The sequence below is a fragment of the Rutidosis leptorrhynchoides genome, chromosome 9, assembly GCF_046630445.1.
Source record: "Rutidosis leptorrhynchoides isolate AG116_Rl617_1_P2 chromosome 9, CSIRO_AGI_Rlap_v1, whole genome shotgun sequence".
NCBI classification, from domain to species: Eukaryota; Viridiplantae; Streptophyta; class Magnoliopsida; order Asterales; family Asteraceae; genus Rutidosis; species Rutidosis leptorrhynchoides.
The window spans coordinates 2,521,792-2,541,860 of record NC_092341.1 but is presented as its reverse complement, the minus strand read 5'-3'; the positions used below and the strand labels follow the sequence as shown (position 1 = coordinate 2,541,860).

At 34.4% G+C, this 20,069-nt stretch overlaps 3 protein-coding genes across 4 annotated transcripts; 1 reads left to right on the top strand and 2 right to left on the bottom strand.

Annotated features, from left to right (window-relative positions):
* Nucleotides 1-1,299: 1,299 nt before the first annotated feature.
* LOC139866018 (alanine aminotransferase 2-like) lies at nucleotides 1,300-4,855 on the bottom strand. 2 transcript variants are annotated; one of them, XM_071854146.1, is made up of 15 exons: nucleotides 4,589-4,855; nucleotides 4,375-4,425; nucleotides 4,222-4,272; nucleotides 4,040-4,105; nucleotides 3,899-3,960; nucleotides 3,616-3,694; nucleotides 3,294-3,398; nucleotides 3,095-3,205; nucleotides 2,843-2,980; nucleotides 2,665-2,739; nucleotides 2,344-2,464; nucleotides 2,105-2,259; nucleotides 1,899-1,973; nucleotides 1,543-1,746; nucleotides 1,300-1,416 (listed from the first exon to the last, which is right to left on the bottom strand). In XM_071854146.1, exons 1-15 carry the CDS (start codon nucleotides 4,853-4,855, stop codon nucleotides 1,300-1,302), a joined length of 1,677 nt encoding a protein of 558 aa, XP_071710247.1. The 2 variants fall into 2 exon arrangements, with proteins under 2 accessions (XP_071710247.1, XP_071710248.1); XM_071854147.1 differs by having other exon boundaries at nucleotides 3,258-3,398; nucleotides 4,589-4,642.
* Nucleotides 4,856-7,852: 2,997 nt separating this feature from the next.
* On the top strand, nucleotides 7,853-8,843 carry LOC139867682 (uncharacterized). The gene is made up of 2 exons (XM_071856048.1): nucleotides 7,853-8,518; nucleotides 8,608-8,843. The coding sequence occupies exons 1-2, from the start codon at nucleotides 7,897-7,899 to the stop codon at nucleotides 8,622-8,624; spliced, it is 639 nt and encodes a 212-aa protein (XP_071712149.1). The 5' UTR covers nucleotides 7,853-7,896; the 3' UTR covers nucleotides 8,625-8,843.
* Nucleotides 8,844-13,604: 4,761 nt separating this feature from the next.
* LOC139866595 (pectinesterase 3-like) lies at nucleotides 13,605-15,854 on the bottom strand. Its single transcript, XM_071854877.1, has 2 exons — nucleotides 14,777-15,854; nucleotides 13,605-14,281 (listed from the first exon to the last, which is right to left on the bottom strand). Exons 1-2 carry the CDS (start codon nucleotides 15,852-15,854, stop codon nucleotides 13,605-13,607), a joined length of 1,755 nt encoding a protein of 584 aa, XP_071710978.1.
* Between the last annotated feature and the right edge of the window lie 4,215 nt (nucleotides 15,855-20,069).

Below are 20,069 nucleotides of genomic sequence, written 5' to 3'. Positions count from 1 at the left end.
TACATGGGAATGTTGTTAATAAACTCAAAAGAACCCCTACAACATATATGAACAACAAATTTATCTTCAATAACACAATTCATAAATACTTAGGTAGTGCAAAAAAATGCTTGAAAATGTACCTTGTGTAGCCAATAATCACTGAAATTCTTTGGGAATGAGTTGTGAAGAAATGATAAATTACAAGTTTCAGGGGCATTCTTTATATAGGATCGAAATTCTATCCATGAAAATCTAGAAAATCTAATGAAATCTTATCCTGAAAATCCTATCCTGCTAAGATAAATGCGCAAGGACGCAAGAACGCAAGGAAGATTGCGTACTTGCGCCTGTTTGTACGCAAGGTACCTTGCGCCTTGCGAGGGCATTTTGTCAATTTTTTTTTTTTGTTGGGCTCTAGTGCAAGGGACCAAAATGTTGATAATCCCTAAATGGATCCAATAGGTTTCAGGAATGAATAACCCAATCGAACTACTGAGGTTACAAACAACCGCATCAAACTGTTCGGGTACCAGATCATTCCATTCACCTTTAATCATCATAAACAATCAAACACAACTTACACAATCTCTATAATGCTGGCTTTAGGATGTGTAAGTTTCCATGTAAAAAGCAGAGTTGCAGTTGAAATTAGTCTCTGCTCGTTTGCTTCATATGCAATTTGATGGTGCTTTGTTACCAAGATCTTACCTCTTACCAAAATTCTATTTTGGGTTCAGGTAACTCCAATCAACGTTGTTTATATTGCGAAGGTTGTTCCTACTTATTACTTGTACACCCACCTGACAACTTGTAGATGGTCTTCATTTTGTTTGCTTCATTATGTATTTTATTCCTAACTTGCTGCTAAGATGTATCCTGTTCCCATTAAGTATGCATTTGAACACAAGATCCTTTCTTTCTTTTTTTTATAAATAAAATCATGAAATTTGTAACTTTGAAAGAACGTTTTTACACAACAACAACAACAACAACATGCCCAATCCCACATGCGTTACACAAGAATACTCTAAAAAGGATGTACTTCCTTATTATTATTTTTTGAATGCTGTAGGAAATATGGTTCATACTAAATTAGTGTTGCATATGCCTGTTGGATTTTTAAAATGTTGATAAGTATGTTGAAAGAGAGGGCGAAAATGTTAATTCATTACTAATAAACAGCCAAGACTTGGCAGATAAACACAAGGCCTTTCACTAAAGAATAAGCAAGTTTTTGCTTTTTGCTAACACAGCTAAACTTATTTAAAACTTGTTCTGAAGGCCTCGTCTTTATGCAAAAGAGTATCAAGAATTCATCTAATCGCGAAATTCATCCATGAATTTCTTGTGGAAACTTGTCAACTGGGAAACTATGGCTGGAATCTTGTCCTCTTGAGGCAATATTGTGCACCTAAAATGCCAAGTTCCTGGGACCTGTAAATGTCATATAATTAAGATCAGTTCACAGCATACTGTAGTAGTAGATTAAGCGTGCTGAGATGCCAGTTAACTAATTATTATTTACGAGTAAATGAAAATTACAAGTCTAATGATTCTTACCTGACCAAAACCGCTTCCAGGAACCACAACAACTCCAGTGGCATTTAGGAGACGAATAGCGTAATATGCATCTGCTGCTTTTTTAGCTTCTTCTGCTGCTTTTATTGCTTTCTTTGGCAGACGAATACGTGGAAAAAGGTACATTGCACCCTCTGCTTTGTTGCATGTAACACCCTCTAAGCTATTAAATGCATCTTCCAATGTCTGTTTTTGCACATACAAAGTGTTACTTGTATAACAAATTCAAACAAATATTTAAATTTCTAAGCTCAATAAGGTGATGCTGTCCATGATACTCAATACATTTAATTAATCTTATATTACATCAAAATCCCAGTTTCTTGATTTGAACTGACCTTTGCACGTCTTGCAAGAGATTTCAGGATTCCATCTCTTTCTGCCAAATACGTATCATATGATTCATCTCCAACCTGCACATATATGTGAACTGGTTTCGTATTAATGCTTGTATATCAAGACATGACGTACCGATGTGTACAGTGTGCATCACGTTCTTGTGTGTGTGCGTGTGTGATATCTATATCTACACACAGAAAGAGACCTTTGGAGGGTTCATGACAAGGCTTGCAAGAATTTGACCAGAAATATTTGAACAAAGATTCACAGATGCCACCTTGTAGAATTGTTCCCTAACCTCAGGACTAAAACCAGTTACTTCCATGTAACCACCCCTTTTCCCACATTCGCCATGATATCCTGAAGCACCACAAAACTTTAACATCTTAATTTGACTTGCAGATCAGTAATCGATCTCATTTTGAAATTAGCAAACCGATATACCTTTGGACACTGACTGAAAAGAAACCAACGAAATATCCTTGTCACCATATCCCATAGATCGACATATCTTTTTGAAAGAGTTGAACTTCTTGTCAGGCGCATAGATATTCTCCTGGTATACCTACAAAAAATCGAGTATTTATGCATATTCAATGGGGTAAAAGATACCTCATTTTGAGAAATCTTGTACTAAATACTCTAGAAAAACATAATGTCAAAAGCCAATTCATATATTTGCCCAACTTGCAAGTTGTAAACCTAAAACATACATGAATCCAGTCAGTATCAATGAAGCTCGGTAAATATTGAAGAAATGGTTACCTCATCTGCTAAAAGAACTAAACCTTCTTTCTTGCAGAAGTCTACAATTTGTCGTTGGTTTTCCTCAGCAAGAACCTATATATGTAGTATCAACAAAAGTGAATAGTAGTTGATTTACACCTGAAAGCGAATACTTGCGGTTGTTATAGTCATCAGAATAAAAAAAAAAAATACACACCTGTCCTGTTGGGTTACCAGGGTTTATTACAACCAAAGCCCTAACAGTAATACCAGTTTTCCTTGCAGCTTCCAACTGCTTCTTGAGTTCAGATATCTCCAATCCCCATCCAGTTTCTTCGTCAAGATAATAACGAACCTGAAAATGAAGAAGAATCAGTTGTATCAGCTAATGGACCAATTACTCACCCTACAGTCATGACTGAAGCTTACAACATGTGGAATTTAAATTCTGGTTACAAAATATACTTACGAGGGTGCCGCCATGAAGGGCGATGGAAGCAGAGTAAAGAGGGTATTGAGGAATAGGACATAAAATTCCATCTTTTTCTGATCTTATAAGTAACTGCATCATCATATGGACCTGATCAAGATTGAATATCATAAAGTTAATCACTTTCACTAGCATATGTAACTTTCAACATTACTATCACCGGAGAAGTTGAATTTACCCCTGGACTTGCACCATCTGTCAAGAAGATATCATTTGGATCGGCAGGAAAGCCATCACGAATTTCAAGACCAGCTGCGATTGTATCCCTTAATCCCTTAATCCCCTGATGTGCATACCAGAATTAAGTTATGCTGCTTCACCTCCAGGTTACACTTAATTTTTATATTTATTGGCCGAAATTAAACTGATCATGTGACCTTTACTTGAACAGCCTTACCTTTTTAGGACCCGTTATATCATATACACATCTGAAGCTTAATGTAACATATTATCGGACATGCATAGTGAATCGCTTCCCAAAGAGTAAAAACAACAGTTACCTGACTGTGACTATATGCACCGGTAGCTCTTCCAGGCATTTGATCCACAATTGTTGATGCCCGCTTTATCGAATCCTTACTATAAAAAAAGTCGATACCACATTAAGTAAGGTGTTTGTTGATCTAAGTGGAAGCTCTAATACATACTTTACCAAGAAAAAGCATATATTCCATCAATGGCAATTACCTAAGAGTTAATTATGCATATTAGGCTATTTCAATTCTCATAGAATCTAGGACAAGTTTCAGAGCACGCGTTAGATTAGATAAAATGAATACATACCTAAACAAACTACTTGTTTCCGTCTTGTCCAATAAGGGAGGATGATCACATAATGCAAGAACCTGGCATAATTAGATAACACGTACAACTTAGTAGTGCCTTAATGAAAAATAATGTACATTGAAGTTGCTGCATGCCAACCTCTCGGAAAAAAGTTATTGGCTTTTGACCAAGTGATTGTGGATTTCCAATATTACAGTAGAGGATCTGCCATATTTTAGATGAAAATTAGCAGTGAAGAAGGTATATTTTACAGTCTATAATGCACTTTAGGCTTAACAAAAAGATGCCATTAGAGGAGCACATTCAATATTAAGTAATACCTCCTTAAAAGGATGGGAACCTGGATTTGCTTGCAAGTCTTGTTGTAATTTCTGTTGTAAAGAAACATTGAAGCCTTAATGTAAAAGTTATCATTCTGTGGAGTACTAGTTATTAATAATAGTTATTCTGCAATGTGTAATTTGTTATTTCACCTGAGCCACGGAGACTATTTCACCACGAACAGCATATTCACATTTTAATACCTGGAAATAGATAGATGAGCACTTAGTTGTAATGAAAAAGGGATGCTGGTATGTAAATCTGAAAAAGTCTTTATATCATAAGAAAAATGTGCAGATCATTTGAAAAAGATGGACAAAAGACGTGTGAGCTACGACATTTTCCGTTGGAAGGAAATAAATAGACCTTTGGGTTGAGGGATTCAGCAGTAACAGGGGACGTTGTATAGTTTGAAGCCATGATCATGCAACAACGAAACTGGTTCGAGTACAGTGATGATTTAGTATTATTATTATTGATGATATGAATAGAATTATTTGACAAATAAGAATAGAATGTGATTGTTCTGTGATGATGATGATGGTGATTATAATAAGGATTTAATCTCAGGACGGAAGCAATGTTGTTTTTAGTGATTAACCGTTTTGCTCTTTCACCTACGTATTTCCGCATTAGGAAAGACTCTCGATCACACAACCGAATTATTCCAGATTATAAAATGACATGAATGAAGATGAGATTTTAGTCAAGGGTATTTAAATAGATAGGGTGGTCATGTGTAATAGATGGACAACATGAAGGGAGTAATGTGTAATTAAAATAATGTGTGTGGCTGGGCTTGGTCAGGGGAGAGTGAGTTCCTTCACACTTTACGCGCCAACCATTTGTTTTTAATTTGTAACTGAATAATATGAAATCATATTGAAGAATATGTAGGATTAATGTGCAAGGTACAACATATAATTATATGGCTAAATTCGTTTGAGCCTTCGGGGTCACACACATATACACCTAGACGTCAAATGCAATATATATATATATATATATATATATATATATATATATATATATATATATATATATATATATATATATATATATATATATATATATATATATATATATTACCTAAGTAACTAAACAATTTAAACTAGTTGAGTTTGAATATATGATAAATATTAATTTGTTTATTGACTAATAGTTGGTTGATCAATAATTCAATATTTAATACATGCTTTATGATTAATACTAGTTAATATTAGTCACAATGGAATGATGATTGCATATTCCATATATCTACTCCATATCTTGATTCTTTTGTATTAAAAATTCATAAAGCAAAAGTAAAAGAAAAAGCAAATGGAAAACAAATAATTCATACGTGTTTTTTGGATCATTGAATAATTACAAACATTATATATGTATTATGACTTGGGTTTTATGACCAAGAGATTCAATCAGACAAAAAAAAAAGGAAGAACACATATATTCTTTCTTGTTGTTGTTGCATGTTCACCAAGAGAACCATTTTATTTCTTTTGGTTCATCTTGAAAACAAAATTGTATACCGAGTATTATACATCTATTGTTAATTAATATAATTTGATTATATTAATTTGTTACTTGGTATTGGACTAGCATCCATTGACGGTCGTTTGAAGTGTAGTGTGGACTATCCAAAGTGACGATCATACTTTTGATCGTAAGTTTCTCTCCTACAATCCGTTTCTTCAGGAAAGGTATATCGTTTACTCACTTTGTGAATTTATATATTTTGACAATTATTAGTGGTGTAATTGGATCTTGTTGGAACCGTCAATCGTGTGTATGTTTTGTAATAATAAGTTTATTTTATCGTTCCGCTGCGTTAATTTGATTTGAAAGTACACACGGTTTTCCATCAGTGGTATCCGAGCCGCTTTTACACCATTTTAATTGTCACGTGATTTTCTCAGATCTAGTTTTGTGAGATGGTAAAAAGTAAAAATTTTTTTTTTTACAATTTCAACATGTTTGTTTTAAATTAAATCTCATGACGCACAAATAAGATCTGAAAAATATCACTGTTATAAATTTTGAATTTATTTATTATGGCTTGAATAATTGTTGTTTATTTCATTCCATGGTTGTACACATGCATTGTAACCATGGACAAGCCATATGTAGTTTTTAATAATGTAGTTATTAGAATTGTGATTGCACACATAGCCCATAATGCCCCGGCCTATGTATGATTGTTGTGATTGTTGATTACAGCAATATTGTGTCATGTTGATTATTTGTATTATAAGGCCATTTTGAAGCCAAAATTGTATTATATTTATTTTCCATTTTCATAGTATTGTATTTAAGTTTATTTCAATTTGTAAAAGTACTAGTTTAGTTGTATTTTCAAATTTAAATAAATGTAACAAGATGAAGATTGAAGATAAAATACAACATGCTTTTGGCTTAGAAGATGGCGAACAGGTCAAGTTGACAACAATGGCGTTTGTCAAGTTTTCACTTGATTCTTGAATCAAGTGGGAGCTACGATATTACCCTTAGTTTGACCTCTTGATCCCATGTCGGCTCATGGGATCAAGCATAGGATTTTTGGGCTAGGCTATGTGTGTGTGATGCATGGTATGGTTGTGTTTTATTTTTACGCATTTATATTTAATTGTTGATTATAATATATGCTAAATGTTTTTTGATGAAAACATCAAATAAAACTAGTAACGAGTTTCAAAGGTTAAAATTGATGATTTTAAAAAGTTAAACTCTAACGAGTTTAAAGTTAAATATTTTTTGAAACTCAAATAATATATATGAGCAACATCTTTTAAAAATGTTTTAAAATGATACACAGTGTGTATTTGTTATTTTTTTTATATAAAATAAAATAACAAACTTGACGCATAAACACGATCGACATATATAAAATTGGTTAAAATGTTTTTTTAACAAATTGTAGCGAATCTTGTGTGCATGCATTATTCGTTAACACAAACATTTTTAAAATACCCGTCAAATTTAAGTCATGCCATCCAATGAGCTTGCAAACACTCCTCGTTATTTTTTGATTACGGTGAGACCTAATCGAATTATAGCCACGAGGTGAATTTTCAGTTACGAGTGAGACTAGGCTGAATTTCCACTGTTTCCAAATTGGACGACTTAATCGTATTCACGGTGAGACCTGAGATCGAGGCAAGGATGGGACAAACATGCCATTAGATAATAGTGGTTTGTTAGACTACACATATCTCAGGGTCCCATAAAGATCTAAGAGTTGCATCTGTGATGCAATTGGTACTCGCTACCTACCAGTAGACTCTATAACTGCTAGCTGATCAACAGATGTAGTTATGGAACCTCTATGTGGATTTTAGGCTTTCGTAAATTAATTGTTTTTAAATATATTAAAACTTGGGTAATTAATTTATTAAAGTACAATATCGAAAATACTAAAATTGAATCTTGTTCTCTTGTAGATGTCAAACAATCAAAACGTAAACCAAATCAACCTCCGTTCTTTGTTGGAGAAGGAGAAACTTAATGGTTCAAACTTTCTCGATTGGCACCGCAACCTGAGAATTGTTCTCAAATTTGAAGGGAAGTTGAACAAAATTGAAGAACCCTTACCCGAAGCTCCTCCTGAGACAGCTACTGTTGCTCAAAAGAATGCTTATCAGAAGTTGTTTGATGAGCAAGAGAAGATAGCTTTAATCATGCTTGCTAGTATGACTTCTGACCTCCAAAAGGAAATGGAAGATCGTACAGCATATGATATGATGACTGAGCTGAAAAATATGTTTCAGAAACAGGCTAGTCAAGAGTTATATGAAACTTATAAGCTTCTTCAAACATGCAAAATGGAGGAGGGTCAATCAGTGAGTTCTCATGTCTTAAAAATGAAAAGCTACATTGACCGATTGGAAAAACTTGGAACTACCTTGCCGCCTAACTTGGCCGTGAACACGGTTTTGGTTTCACTACCAAAATCGTATCACCAATTTGTGATGAATTACAATATGCAAGGTTGGGAGAAATCTCTGGCAGAGGTGCACTCGATGCTCAAAACTGCTGAACAGGATATTCCATATAAGGTTTCCAATCCAGGTGTCCTTATGATTAGGGAAGGTAGAGTGAGAAAGAATAAGCCAAAAACTTGGGGAAAAGGAAAAGGCAAGTCAATTGCTAAGAAAAAGATTCCACCACCTCCCAAGAAAGAAAACCCAGCGAAAGACGCCGAATGTTTCCACTGTGGAAAAGTTGGCCACTGGAGGAGGAACTGTCCTTCCTACCTATCTGAGTTGAGAAAAGGCAAAGCTGGCCAGACTAGCAAATCAGGTATATTTCATATACAGTTATATACTTTTTCTAGTGATTCCTGGATTTTTGATACTGGTTGTGGTACTCACATCTGTAACAATATGCAGGGAATGAGAAGAAGTAAGAGACTGAAGAACAACACACTAGACTTAAGAGTGGGCAATGGGGCTCGAGCTGCAGTCGAAGCTATTGGCACCTATGAGCTTACTCTACCTAGTGGTCTTATTGTTTTGTTGGAACAATGTCATTATGCTCCTAGTATTACGAGCAATGTAATTTCAGTTTCTCTTTTGAAAAATGTTGGTTTTGAACTTACATTTATGCACTTTGGTATTTCAGTTTCTAAGAATAATGTATTTTATTTTAATGCTATTCCACGTGATGGTATTTTTGAAATTGATATGCATGGTGTAATTTCAAATAATAATTCTGTATATACATGTACAGCCAAACGAGTCAAGAAAGACTTGAATAATACCTATCTATGGCATTGTCGTCTTGGTCATATAAACAAACAACGCATTTCAAAACTCCAATCTGATGGGATTTTGGAATCAACTGGCTCTGAGTCATTTGATGTATGCGAGTCGTGTTTATGTGGAAAGATGACAAAGGCTCCTTTCTCCGGTTTAGGTGAAAGAGCTAAAGATCTTTTAGGACTAATACATACTGATGTATGTGGCCCTTTTAGAACTATGTCTAGAAATGGTGAAACATACTTCGTTACATTTACTGATGATTATAGTAGATATGGTTATGTTTACTTGCTGAAACATAAACATGAAGTTTTTGAAACGTTCAAAATCTTCCAAAATGAAGTAGAGAATCAACTTGGAAAGACCATTAAAGCCCTTCGTTCTGATCGGGGAGGGGAATATATGAGTCAAGAGTTTTTGGACCACCTGAAGAATTGTGGGATTGTCTCACAATTCACTCCACCTTATACACCACAGCACAATGGTGTGTCGGAGCGGAGGAATCGAACTTTACTTGATATGGTTCGATCTATGATGAGTCTAACTACTCTACCGATGTCTTTTTGGGGTTATGCATTAGAGTCTGCTGCATGCATACTCAATATGGTTCCAACCAAGAAGGTAGATAAGACACCATATGAGTTATGGCATGGAAAGAGTCCTAAGTTGTCTTATTTGAAAGTCTGGGGTTGTGAAGCGTATGTGAAACGTGACACTTCAAACAAGTTAGAACCCAGAGGTATCAAATGTCACTTTGTGGGATACCCAAAGGAAACAATGGGTTACTACTTTTACTACCAAGCTGAAAACAAAGTGTTTACTGCTCGATTTGCTGAATTCTTTGAAAGAGATCTTCTCTTACAAGAAGTCAGTGGGAGTAAAGTAGATCTTGAAGAAATTCAAGAATCACAAGGTAACATACCTTTTGAAGGCACTAGTTATCCACACGTTGAAGCTGAGCACATTGTTGATGAGCCAGAACGTGTTGCACCTATAATTCGTAGATCTAGTAGAACTCCTCATCGACCTGAGAAGTTAAATCTTCTGATTAATTCAGATGAATCTCATCTAGGGGATTATGATGAACCCTCTAGCTACCGTGAGGCCATATCAGGTTTAGAATCTGAAAAATGGGGAGATGCTATGAATACAGAGATGCAGTCCATGAAAGAAAATCAAGTATGGGACTTGATTGATCTTCCACCCAATTGTAAACCAGTTGGGTGTAAATGGGTCTACAAGAAGAAGGCTGACATGGACGGTAATGTAAACACTTTTAAGGCTCGATTGGTGGCAAAAGGTTATACTCAAACTCAAGGAATTGATTATGAGGAAACTTATTCACCAGTCTCGAGCATTAAGTCAATTAGGATACTTATTGCCATAGCAGCTTTTCATAATTATGAAATATGGCAAATGGATGTGAAAACCGCTTTCCTAAATGGCGACCTAAGTGAGGACGTATATATGGTTCAGCCGGAAGGGTTTGTAAATCCAAAGCATCCTAATAAAGTATGCAAGCTTCTAAAATCCATTTATGGATTAAAGCAAGCATCCAGGAGCTGGAATCTTAAGTTTGATCAGAAAATCAAAGAGTTTGGTTTTTCTCAAAACCAAGATGAGCCCTGTGTTTACATTAGAGCTAGTGGGAGCAAAGTTGTCTTCTTGATCTTGTATGTTGATGACATACTACTTATTGGAAATGACATTCCAACTTTGCAAGATGTCAAATCTTGGCTTGGAAAATGTTTTGCCATGAAAGATCTTGGAGAAGCTAAGTATATTTTAGGAATCAGGATCTATAGAAATAGATCCAAAAGGCTTATTGGTTTGAGTCAAAGTACATACATTGACAAAATCTTACGAAGATTTAACATGCAAAACTCCAAGCGCGGAGCATTGCCCATGCAAAAGGGCATAACCTTGAGCAAGTCTCAAAGTCCTATCACACCTGATGAGATAAGACGAATGAAATGTGTTCCTTATGCTTCGGCTATAGGATCCATTATGTATGCTATGTTATGTACTAGACCTGATGTCTCGTTAGCTTTGAGTTTGACGAGTCGTTATCAACAGAATCCAGGTGAAGAACATTGGATTGCTGTTAAGAGCATTCTTAAGTATTTGCGGAGAACTAAAGATATGTTCTTGGTTTACGGTGGTTTGGAAGAAGAGTTGAGTATTAGATGTTATACAGATGCTAGCTTCCAAACTGATCGAGATGATTCTCGATCCCAGTCAGGGTATGTCTTTGTCATGAATGGCGGGGCAGTTGATTGGAGAAGCTCAAAGCAGACCACAGTTGCACAGTCTACAACTGAAGCAGAATACATTGCTGCCTCAGAAGCTGCTCAAGAAGCTGTCTGGATTAGGAAGTTTATTGCTGAACTCGGAGTAGTTCCCAGCATTGAATCCCCTATGGAAATGTACTGTGATAATTCAAGTGCTATTATACTTGCGAAAGAATCACGTGTACGTAAAGGTAGCAGACACATTCTTCGAAAGTTTGACTACATTCAAGAAGTCGTTGAGAGGAATGATATTAGTATTCTTAAGGTTCATACAGATGATAATGTGGCTGACCCGTTCACGAAGCCCATGACACACAACAAGCATGATGATCATGCTAGTAGTATTGGACTTCGTTATGCTGCTGATCTTTTTAATTTGTAATTTAGTATTTGGATATTTTTGGAACATTAAACAGTTTTATCATAATGAATTGATATATTGATGTTATGATCATTTTCATTTATATCACTATGTTCTATATTAGCATGTTTAATCCATGAGTAATTGTTGATTATTCAAAATCTCCATAATCGATCATGTTATGGGAATAACATGAATTAAGATTAATATGAAGTTTTGGTTTATATTTATTGATGATAAATAGTTAACTTGCAGAGACCAAATTCATATGTATTCATTGATGATGGATATTGGAATGACCCAACCGAGATATCATTACATGGATCGTTGTCAGTAGTGAATCTTTTAGTGATTATGTCTTTATGTCCTTAGACTTGAGATGCACGCCGGTTTCGATGTGTGGAATATTGTACTTTGATATGGTTAAATGCTGTCCTGAATAAGACGGTAATAAAGGCTATTATTGGGTATAATGCAAAGCTCGTGAGAGACACGTGTATGCAATATAGGATTTGTTCCTCCAAAATGTTTGGAGTTAGATACTTTTGAGCTCCTCGATGAATGAATAAGATATTTGTGTGGCCGCACCCAGATGTAATTAAGATGATACTTAATTAATTTGGTGATCTAATTCAGTTCTAAGATCGAGAAATAAAATTGTTAAACAAACGAGAATGACGAATGATCCATATCTCAAGTTTAACTAAAGTATCTGAAACAAAAGGACGAATGACATTTAACACTTACCATAAGCAGTTCCGAGAAACTACCCTCACGTGAATTTAGGGACAATGGCCTGTTGCTAGACGGTATCCATTGTTAGTATAGTTACTTGGTGTTGTACCATGCACAAGTGGGAGTCTGTAGGATTAATGTGCAAGGTACAACATATAATTATATGGCTAAATTCGTTTGAGCCTTCGGGGTCACACACATATACACCTAGACGTCAAATGCAATATATATATATATATATATATATATATATATATATATATATATATATATATATATATATATATATATATATATATATATATATATATATATATATATTACCTAAGTAACTAAACAATTTAAACTAGTTGAGTTTGAATATATGATAAATATTAATTTGTTTATTGACTAATAGTTGGTTGATCAATAATTCAATATTTAATACATGCTTTATGATTAATACTAGTTAATATTAGTCACAATGGAATGATGATTGCATATTCCATATATCTACTCCATATCTTGATTCTTTTGTATTAAAAATTCATAAAGCAAAAGTAAAAGAAAAAGCAAATGGAAAACAAATAATTCATACGTGTTTTTTGGATCATTGAATAATTACAAACATTATATATGTATTATGACTTGGGTTTTATGACCAAGAGATTCAATCAGACAAAAAAAAAAGGAAGAACACATATATTCTTTCTTGTTGTTGTTGCATGTTCACCAAGAGAACCATTTTATTTCTTTTGGTTCATCTTGAAAACAAAATTGTATACTGAGTATTATACATCTATTGTTAATTAATATAATTTGATTATATTAATTTGTTACTTGGTATTGGACTAGCATCCATTGACGGTCGTTTGAAGTGTAGTGTGGACTATCCAAAGTGACGATCATACTTTTGATCGTAAGTTTCTCTCCTACAATCCGTTTCTTCAGGAAAGGTATATCGTTTACTCACTTTGTGAATTTATATATTTTGACAATTATTAGTGGTGTAATTGGATCTTGTTGGAACCGTCAATCGTGTGTATGTTTTGTAATAATAAGTTTATTTTATCGTTCCGCTGCGTTAATTTGATTTGAAAGTACACACGGTTTTCCATCAGAATATATAGACAGAAAATGATCTATATTTGTTCAGGTAACTTGAACAATAATTATTAATACTAGCTACCCCTTGGGGTTTTTTTAACATGATAGTTTCAAGAAAATAAATCAATGCAACTTTTAAATGACTATAGCCAATTTTAAGTCGAATCAAACGTGACATCTGTTTGAGGTAACCAAGCCGAGCCTCCGATGAAAGACTTTACGTTGAATCTTACAGCTTGGGCACTCGTTAAGCGTGGTTCAAAACCTGTCCAATTGACCCGTTGATCAACTTTTGACCCGGGGCCAACGTTTTGATACTCACCATAGAATATAGATGAAGGTGGTACCACACCTTGAACCCACTCTGTCCAACCCAACGGATTCAAGAAACTTCCAATACGCGATTGCATGATCACGGTTGTTGAGTAGTCCTTCCATGGTCTGCCCAAGTACGTCGGAGCTGTCAGATGGTCTAGCGGTGTAATCACACATTTTTGGATTGAAATGCCTGTGTTCTCGTTTGGATCTTTCTTTCCTTGAGCTGTGATGGTTACAAATTGCTTTTTTAATGGTTGGCGTGGCATAATCGTGCAATTCTGAAACACTACTGATGAGTCCCCAAAGATAAAATCGACTGTTCCAGTAATGTTACAATCACGGTAAAACTGACGGTTGCTATGAGCATAAAGAGTGTTTTGAAAGGCGTTGAATGAGCATCTGTAATAAACAGAAAAATCTGAACTTGATTTCATTGCGACCGCCTGTTCTTTTATTCTACCAGCAGTGTTCATGAACCCCATATCCATTGCGATAAATCCTTTTCCAGATACACCTGTTTGTTTATTATTAATAACATAACTCTTAGCTTATTGCGAAAATTAAGTTAAATGCATGAGCTTGTTTAAATATCATGACATACAAAATGTTGACCCGCCCCGGCGCAACAAGTAATTTAATGGAATCGTCAACCCTTTAACCCTCTCAATTTGCCTAGTGGATTTTGTATTAACTAGTTGGCCTTCGCCTTCAAACCGGAATTAGTTTTAAACTTCCATTTTTATTCCAACCCGTTAAATTTGATCCAAAACAAGCCTGCCAACCCAAATTAATAAACACCTGTTGAAATCTACCCGTTTGACCCAAACCGATTCGCCAACCCGATTGACCAGAATTTGCACCCCATTGACAAGCAGTACCATATCTACCTTACCAGCTCACCAATTATAGCTTTTGGGTTCAATTTCCGTCAGGAACATGTGTGTAAATTATTATTATTATTTATTATTTGTTATTATAAGAAGAATGAAACGAAATAAGAATCACATACTGAAGGTGGCTGTGGCGAAAGGGGGCAATCCGCCGATTCTACTTAAGCTGCCAGAAACGATGGATTTATTCATGCCATCGCCGTAAACCATGACATTCCATAACGATTTGGCCACAACAACGTTCTCCATATACACTCCTTCCTTGACGTGTATAATGAACCTGTCATCACTCTTATTTGGGACCATTGCTATTGCCTCATTGATGGTCCTAACATGTCCACTTCCGTCCTTAGCCACCGTCACATTAGGCGTAGGCCGCCCTATCGCCTGAAGCAGTCTACGCTCACCGGATACAGTCCATTCTGGATATTCGGAATTCATGTCTCCTAACAACTTTCTGTGAGACAGGAGATACTTAAGATTATTGCTTAGTGTTTTAGTAGCAATAGCCAAACTGTTGCTTGTATACTCTGTTGAATTCTCCATTCGAGACTTCATTTGTACGAGAAATAATGTTGAATTCATTTCTTGGAGAGCATCGAGACAAGTGTCTTTGTTGGTCACAGCCGCACTTAGCCATGTTCTCACGTCGTCTATCTTCTGTTGGGATAACACAATCCCACCTGATTTCTTCTCCATTGAAGAAATGGAATCATTAAGATTATCTATCGCATTGTTGATCACCGTCCTGCATACTTTCAACGCTTCTATGTCGTTGCTTTTATCGGCTGTGCTCATTAATGTATCCTGGTAAGAGGACAAAGCGGACAACGAATTCAAAGAAACTTGCAACGAGAGCATGAACAATCGAACAGGATCAGAGGTGTTTGATTTATTGGCATCTGAGAGGCTGGAATAACAAGATTCTGGATACTGAGTCTCTGAACAAACAGCTTTAACGGATTCTGTGGATGACAGTTGGGATGGTTGTTGATCGGAGTTTTGATGTTCATTGCGTTTGTGGACGATAGTTCCTGCAACAGCTCCGATGATAACAGCAATGAGGATGATGGTAGAAAGGATAATGATGAGGATACGCTTACGAGACTTGCGCCGAAAAGCTGTTTCTTCTTCTTCTTCTTCTTCTTCTTCTTCTTGAGCATGATTGTAGTTTTTGTGACCATTGAAGGTGTCCATGACTACTAAATTGGTTTTAGCTTAACCAGTGCTGCTTAATATATAGACGGTCTGACTTTCCTATTACGTAGTATATATAAGAAGATACTGTAAGTTGGCAAACTATTTTAAGAGAAAAAATATTCAACAAGTGTTTATTCCTTCTACAAGTTTTGCCACGTACTACCAGTATATATATAGATAGAGTATATAATTTATAATGAGAATGTCAACCCTATATTCTATATTTGATGGAGTAAATATACATATGGTAATAAGCAGTGAAATGACTCGTAAAATCACGAGTTTGTTTAAATAAAATAGTTAAATGATTTGTTTTAGGTATTAGGTGAATGTAAATGATAAAATTATTTATTTTAATGATCCGTGGAACCACAGATTCCGACTAAGAAACTTGTCGTTTTTATAAACATATTGATATACTTATTTTTCTCGTCATAAAATTACAACATTTAATTGAGATATGTATTTCACATACATATGTAACGTAATTAATCTCGTAAAAAGAACTCATATTTGAATAATAATAATAATAGTAATAATAATAATAATAATAATAATAATAATAATAATAATAATAATAATAATAATAATAATAATAATAATAATATAATATTAATAAAGTTTGCTCTATAATTGAGTATTTATATTTTTAATAATAATTATTAGTAATAATAAATGTCTCTTTATTTTTTCTTAAACTATAATAAAATTATTATATGAAAATTGGACAATATGCTTCAAAAGTTTGTACATCTGTTCATGGGATATTTTGTAAAAGATTGTACAATTTGTTTTAAAGTTTGTATATATGGTCATTGGGATGTTTTATCATAAGATTGTACATAATGTTCCAAATATTGTATATATGATCATGAAAGTATTTTACCACCAGGTTGTACATAATGTTTGAAATATTGTACATATAGTAATGAGGGTATTTTATAATAAGCTTGTACATAATGGTTTATATATTATACAATTACTATGTTAATATTTATATTAAAAATAATTAATTATTTTAATGACATTATCATGAGAGGCTTAGAATTTTTTTCTTTATTTTCGAGTTTATTTTAATCTTGAATAATTCTTATTTATAATATCATATTTTAGATATTTATATAATATTGAGTGTAATGTAATGTATGGAGGAATCAATGGGGAAGTAACCAATCGGGGGGAAGTGAGGGGAAGCAAAAAAAAAAGTTCGTTTTTTTAAAAAAAGTTTGTTCACGAACATTATAGATTGGATGAAAATATGAACATTTAGAAAAGACACTTCGTGATGAATGTTATTATTTTGGCGGGAAAACGATCGACAAAAATAACATTCAAGATAATATTGTTTGTGAAGAATGTTAACGTTTTTTTTCTTCATGTTTTGTGAAGTAAAATTTAGCCCGATTTAGAGTTTAGGGTTTGGTGTTTTGAATTTATTCCATAAACCCAAAACACCAAACCCTAAACCTTAAACCTTAAACCCTAAACTCTAAACCGTTCGTGTTAAAAACTCAATCTAAATTCTAAATCTAAACCCTAAATCTAAACCCTAAACCCTAAACTTCTAAACCCTAATATCTAAACCCTAATATCTAAAACCCCAACATACGCTCGAAAAACACGATAATTGTTATATATTACTTCTTCAAGCATTTTCCCGCCAAAATAAAAACATTTATCACAAAGTGTCTTTATTAAATGTTCATATTTTCATCCAATCTATAATGTTCGTGAACAAAGTGTTTTCAAAAAACGAAAAAAAAAATTGCTTTCCCCCGATTGGTTACTTCCCTCTTGATCCTACCACTATATATATATATATATATATATATATATATATATATATATATATATATGGAGAGGATCCATTGAGAACTCCAATTTTGTGAGAACTCTAGGAACCCAATTTTAACAATTTTTTTGGCAGCCGAACAAAAAGTAGGGGAAGTCGAACAAAAAAAAAAAAAAGAAGGGCGAACGATTTATATTGTATTAGAACAAATAAATGTAGAACAACAAAATGTAGAACTTGTTCTATTTCATCATAAATTGTTCGAATTTAAGTTATTTTGTTTGAATTACAAAATGTAGAACGATAAAATTGTTCGAATTTCTCAAAAAGTGTTCGACTTTCACCTGTTTTTTTCAAAAATTAACTTTTTTTTATTTAGCCCGATTTAGAGTTTAGGGTTTAGGGTTTTCGGGTTTACTCCGTAAACCCTCAACCCTAAACCCTAAATCATAAACCTTAAAACGTTCGTGTAAAAAACTTAATCTAAAACTTAAATCTAAACCCTAAAATATAAACCCTAAACACTAAAATCTAAACCCTAACTTAATTTGATGAAAATTGATGTAGAACAAATGTAGAAGAGCATGTTCTACATCCTGTTCTACACAAAAATGTAAAACCAAACAAACAAATGCATCTAAAGACCAAAAAATAAAAATTGTTCGACTACGTTTATTTTTGTTCGGCCGCGTCGAATTCTCAGAGTTCTCATTGACAAAAATTTCTCATTTGATCCCTCAGGGAGGGAGGGAGGGAGAGAGAGAGAGAGAGAGAGAGAGAGAGAGAGAGAGAGAGAGAGAGAGAGAGAGAGAGAGAGAGAGAGAGAGAGGGGAACAGGTCAACTCATGCATGTGCGAAATATGATACTGTAGTTGACTTTAAAATTAAAGAAGCAATTAAATTAATTATTCAGTGGAACTCCAAGCACTTAACTTTTGGCAGTCCGGCTGATTAAATTGAAATTAATTTTTATTTTGAGTCCATAACTCGCATCCAAATGTAACCACGTTATATATAAATGGAAAGATGTCCATATGCAGATAACAGTTACGTCTTATACCTTGCCTTATACGTTTGTTTATAATTTGGATAGTTTATTTATCTAAAAATAACATAAAAATCAAAATTTTCCATTAAAGAGGTTATCGCTATTGTTTATTTGCCCATAAATAACTTTTATTTCAATTTAGTGTTTTAAAGTCTTTATAATTTGAAAATGGTCATAATTGAGCTAAATATCAACACGTGTCATTTTTTGTTAATTCGTTTTGCTAAGTTGTACATTCTATGTGTCAATGTTTCATCGCCACATCATATATTTTATTTTATTTAATTATGACATACTGTACAATCGAACTCGATTTGAAGCAGTGGGGAGATAGAAGAGAAGCAAGGTATTTTGTTTTTCGAGTATGAGAGAATGAGAGGGAGAGGTGAGAGAGCGAATGCGGGCACGAATGGATTCCGTGAAGGATACAACGGGTACTATGTCAACCGATTCAACAGGTCATACACCAATCATCTGACATCGTACATGTGCTTCAATTTCCCTGTCGAATGGGGAGTCCCAGATTTATGGAAAAAGTTCAAACCCTTTGGCGCCATCAGGGACGTTTACCTAGCTGGTAAACTCTTAAGCAATGGCAAAAGGTTTGCATTCATCAGATTTGCAGATGTAACAGACGAGATTAGACTATTGAGGGAATTGGAAGGGGTTGAGTTCAATGGGGGTGAAAATCAGTATCTTTAGGGCTAATGAAAGGCCACCAAGAAAGAATGAGGATGATCGACAGAAGGAGACTTTCAATCGACCGGCAAACGGATTCTCAAATGGCGGGTTCCATGATGGAAGAAGGTTTAATGAAGTCCTTGCAAATAGATCTGAAGATCTTAGATCGAAACTCAACTCCATTAGGAAGAATGTTAACCCGGAAGACAAAAGGACGGTGAAGGAAAAAATTATTAGGGTTGAAGATTGTGAGGCAAATATTAAATTACTTTCAGCTGCTATAATCTGCGATGTCAAATCAAAAGATATTCTTGCTAATATAGCAAATATCTTAAAAATTGAGGGATTTGATAACGTTCATGTCAAACTTTTGGGTGGATTGAGCTTACTACTGGTGTTCAACAATTTTGAGAATGCTAAAAAGATGGTGGAAGATTCCAATCACCCATTAAGAAGATGGGTTGTTAAAGTTAAGATGTGGGAATTTGATTGTTGGCCTGAAGGGAGAATGTCGTGGCTAAAGATAAGTGGAGTTCCGATACCGTGTTGGACTGAGAATACGTTCAAATCAATCGCTGAGTGGTGGGGAACGGTGTACGTTTTGGAAAACTGCAAATTTTCTGGTGATCAATGTCTCACGAGTGGAAGAGTGCTGGTTAGTCTGAACCATGCATGCTTAATCAACGACTAA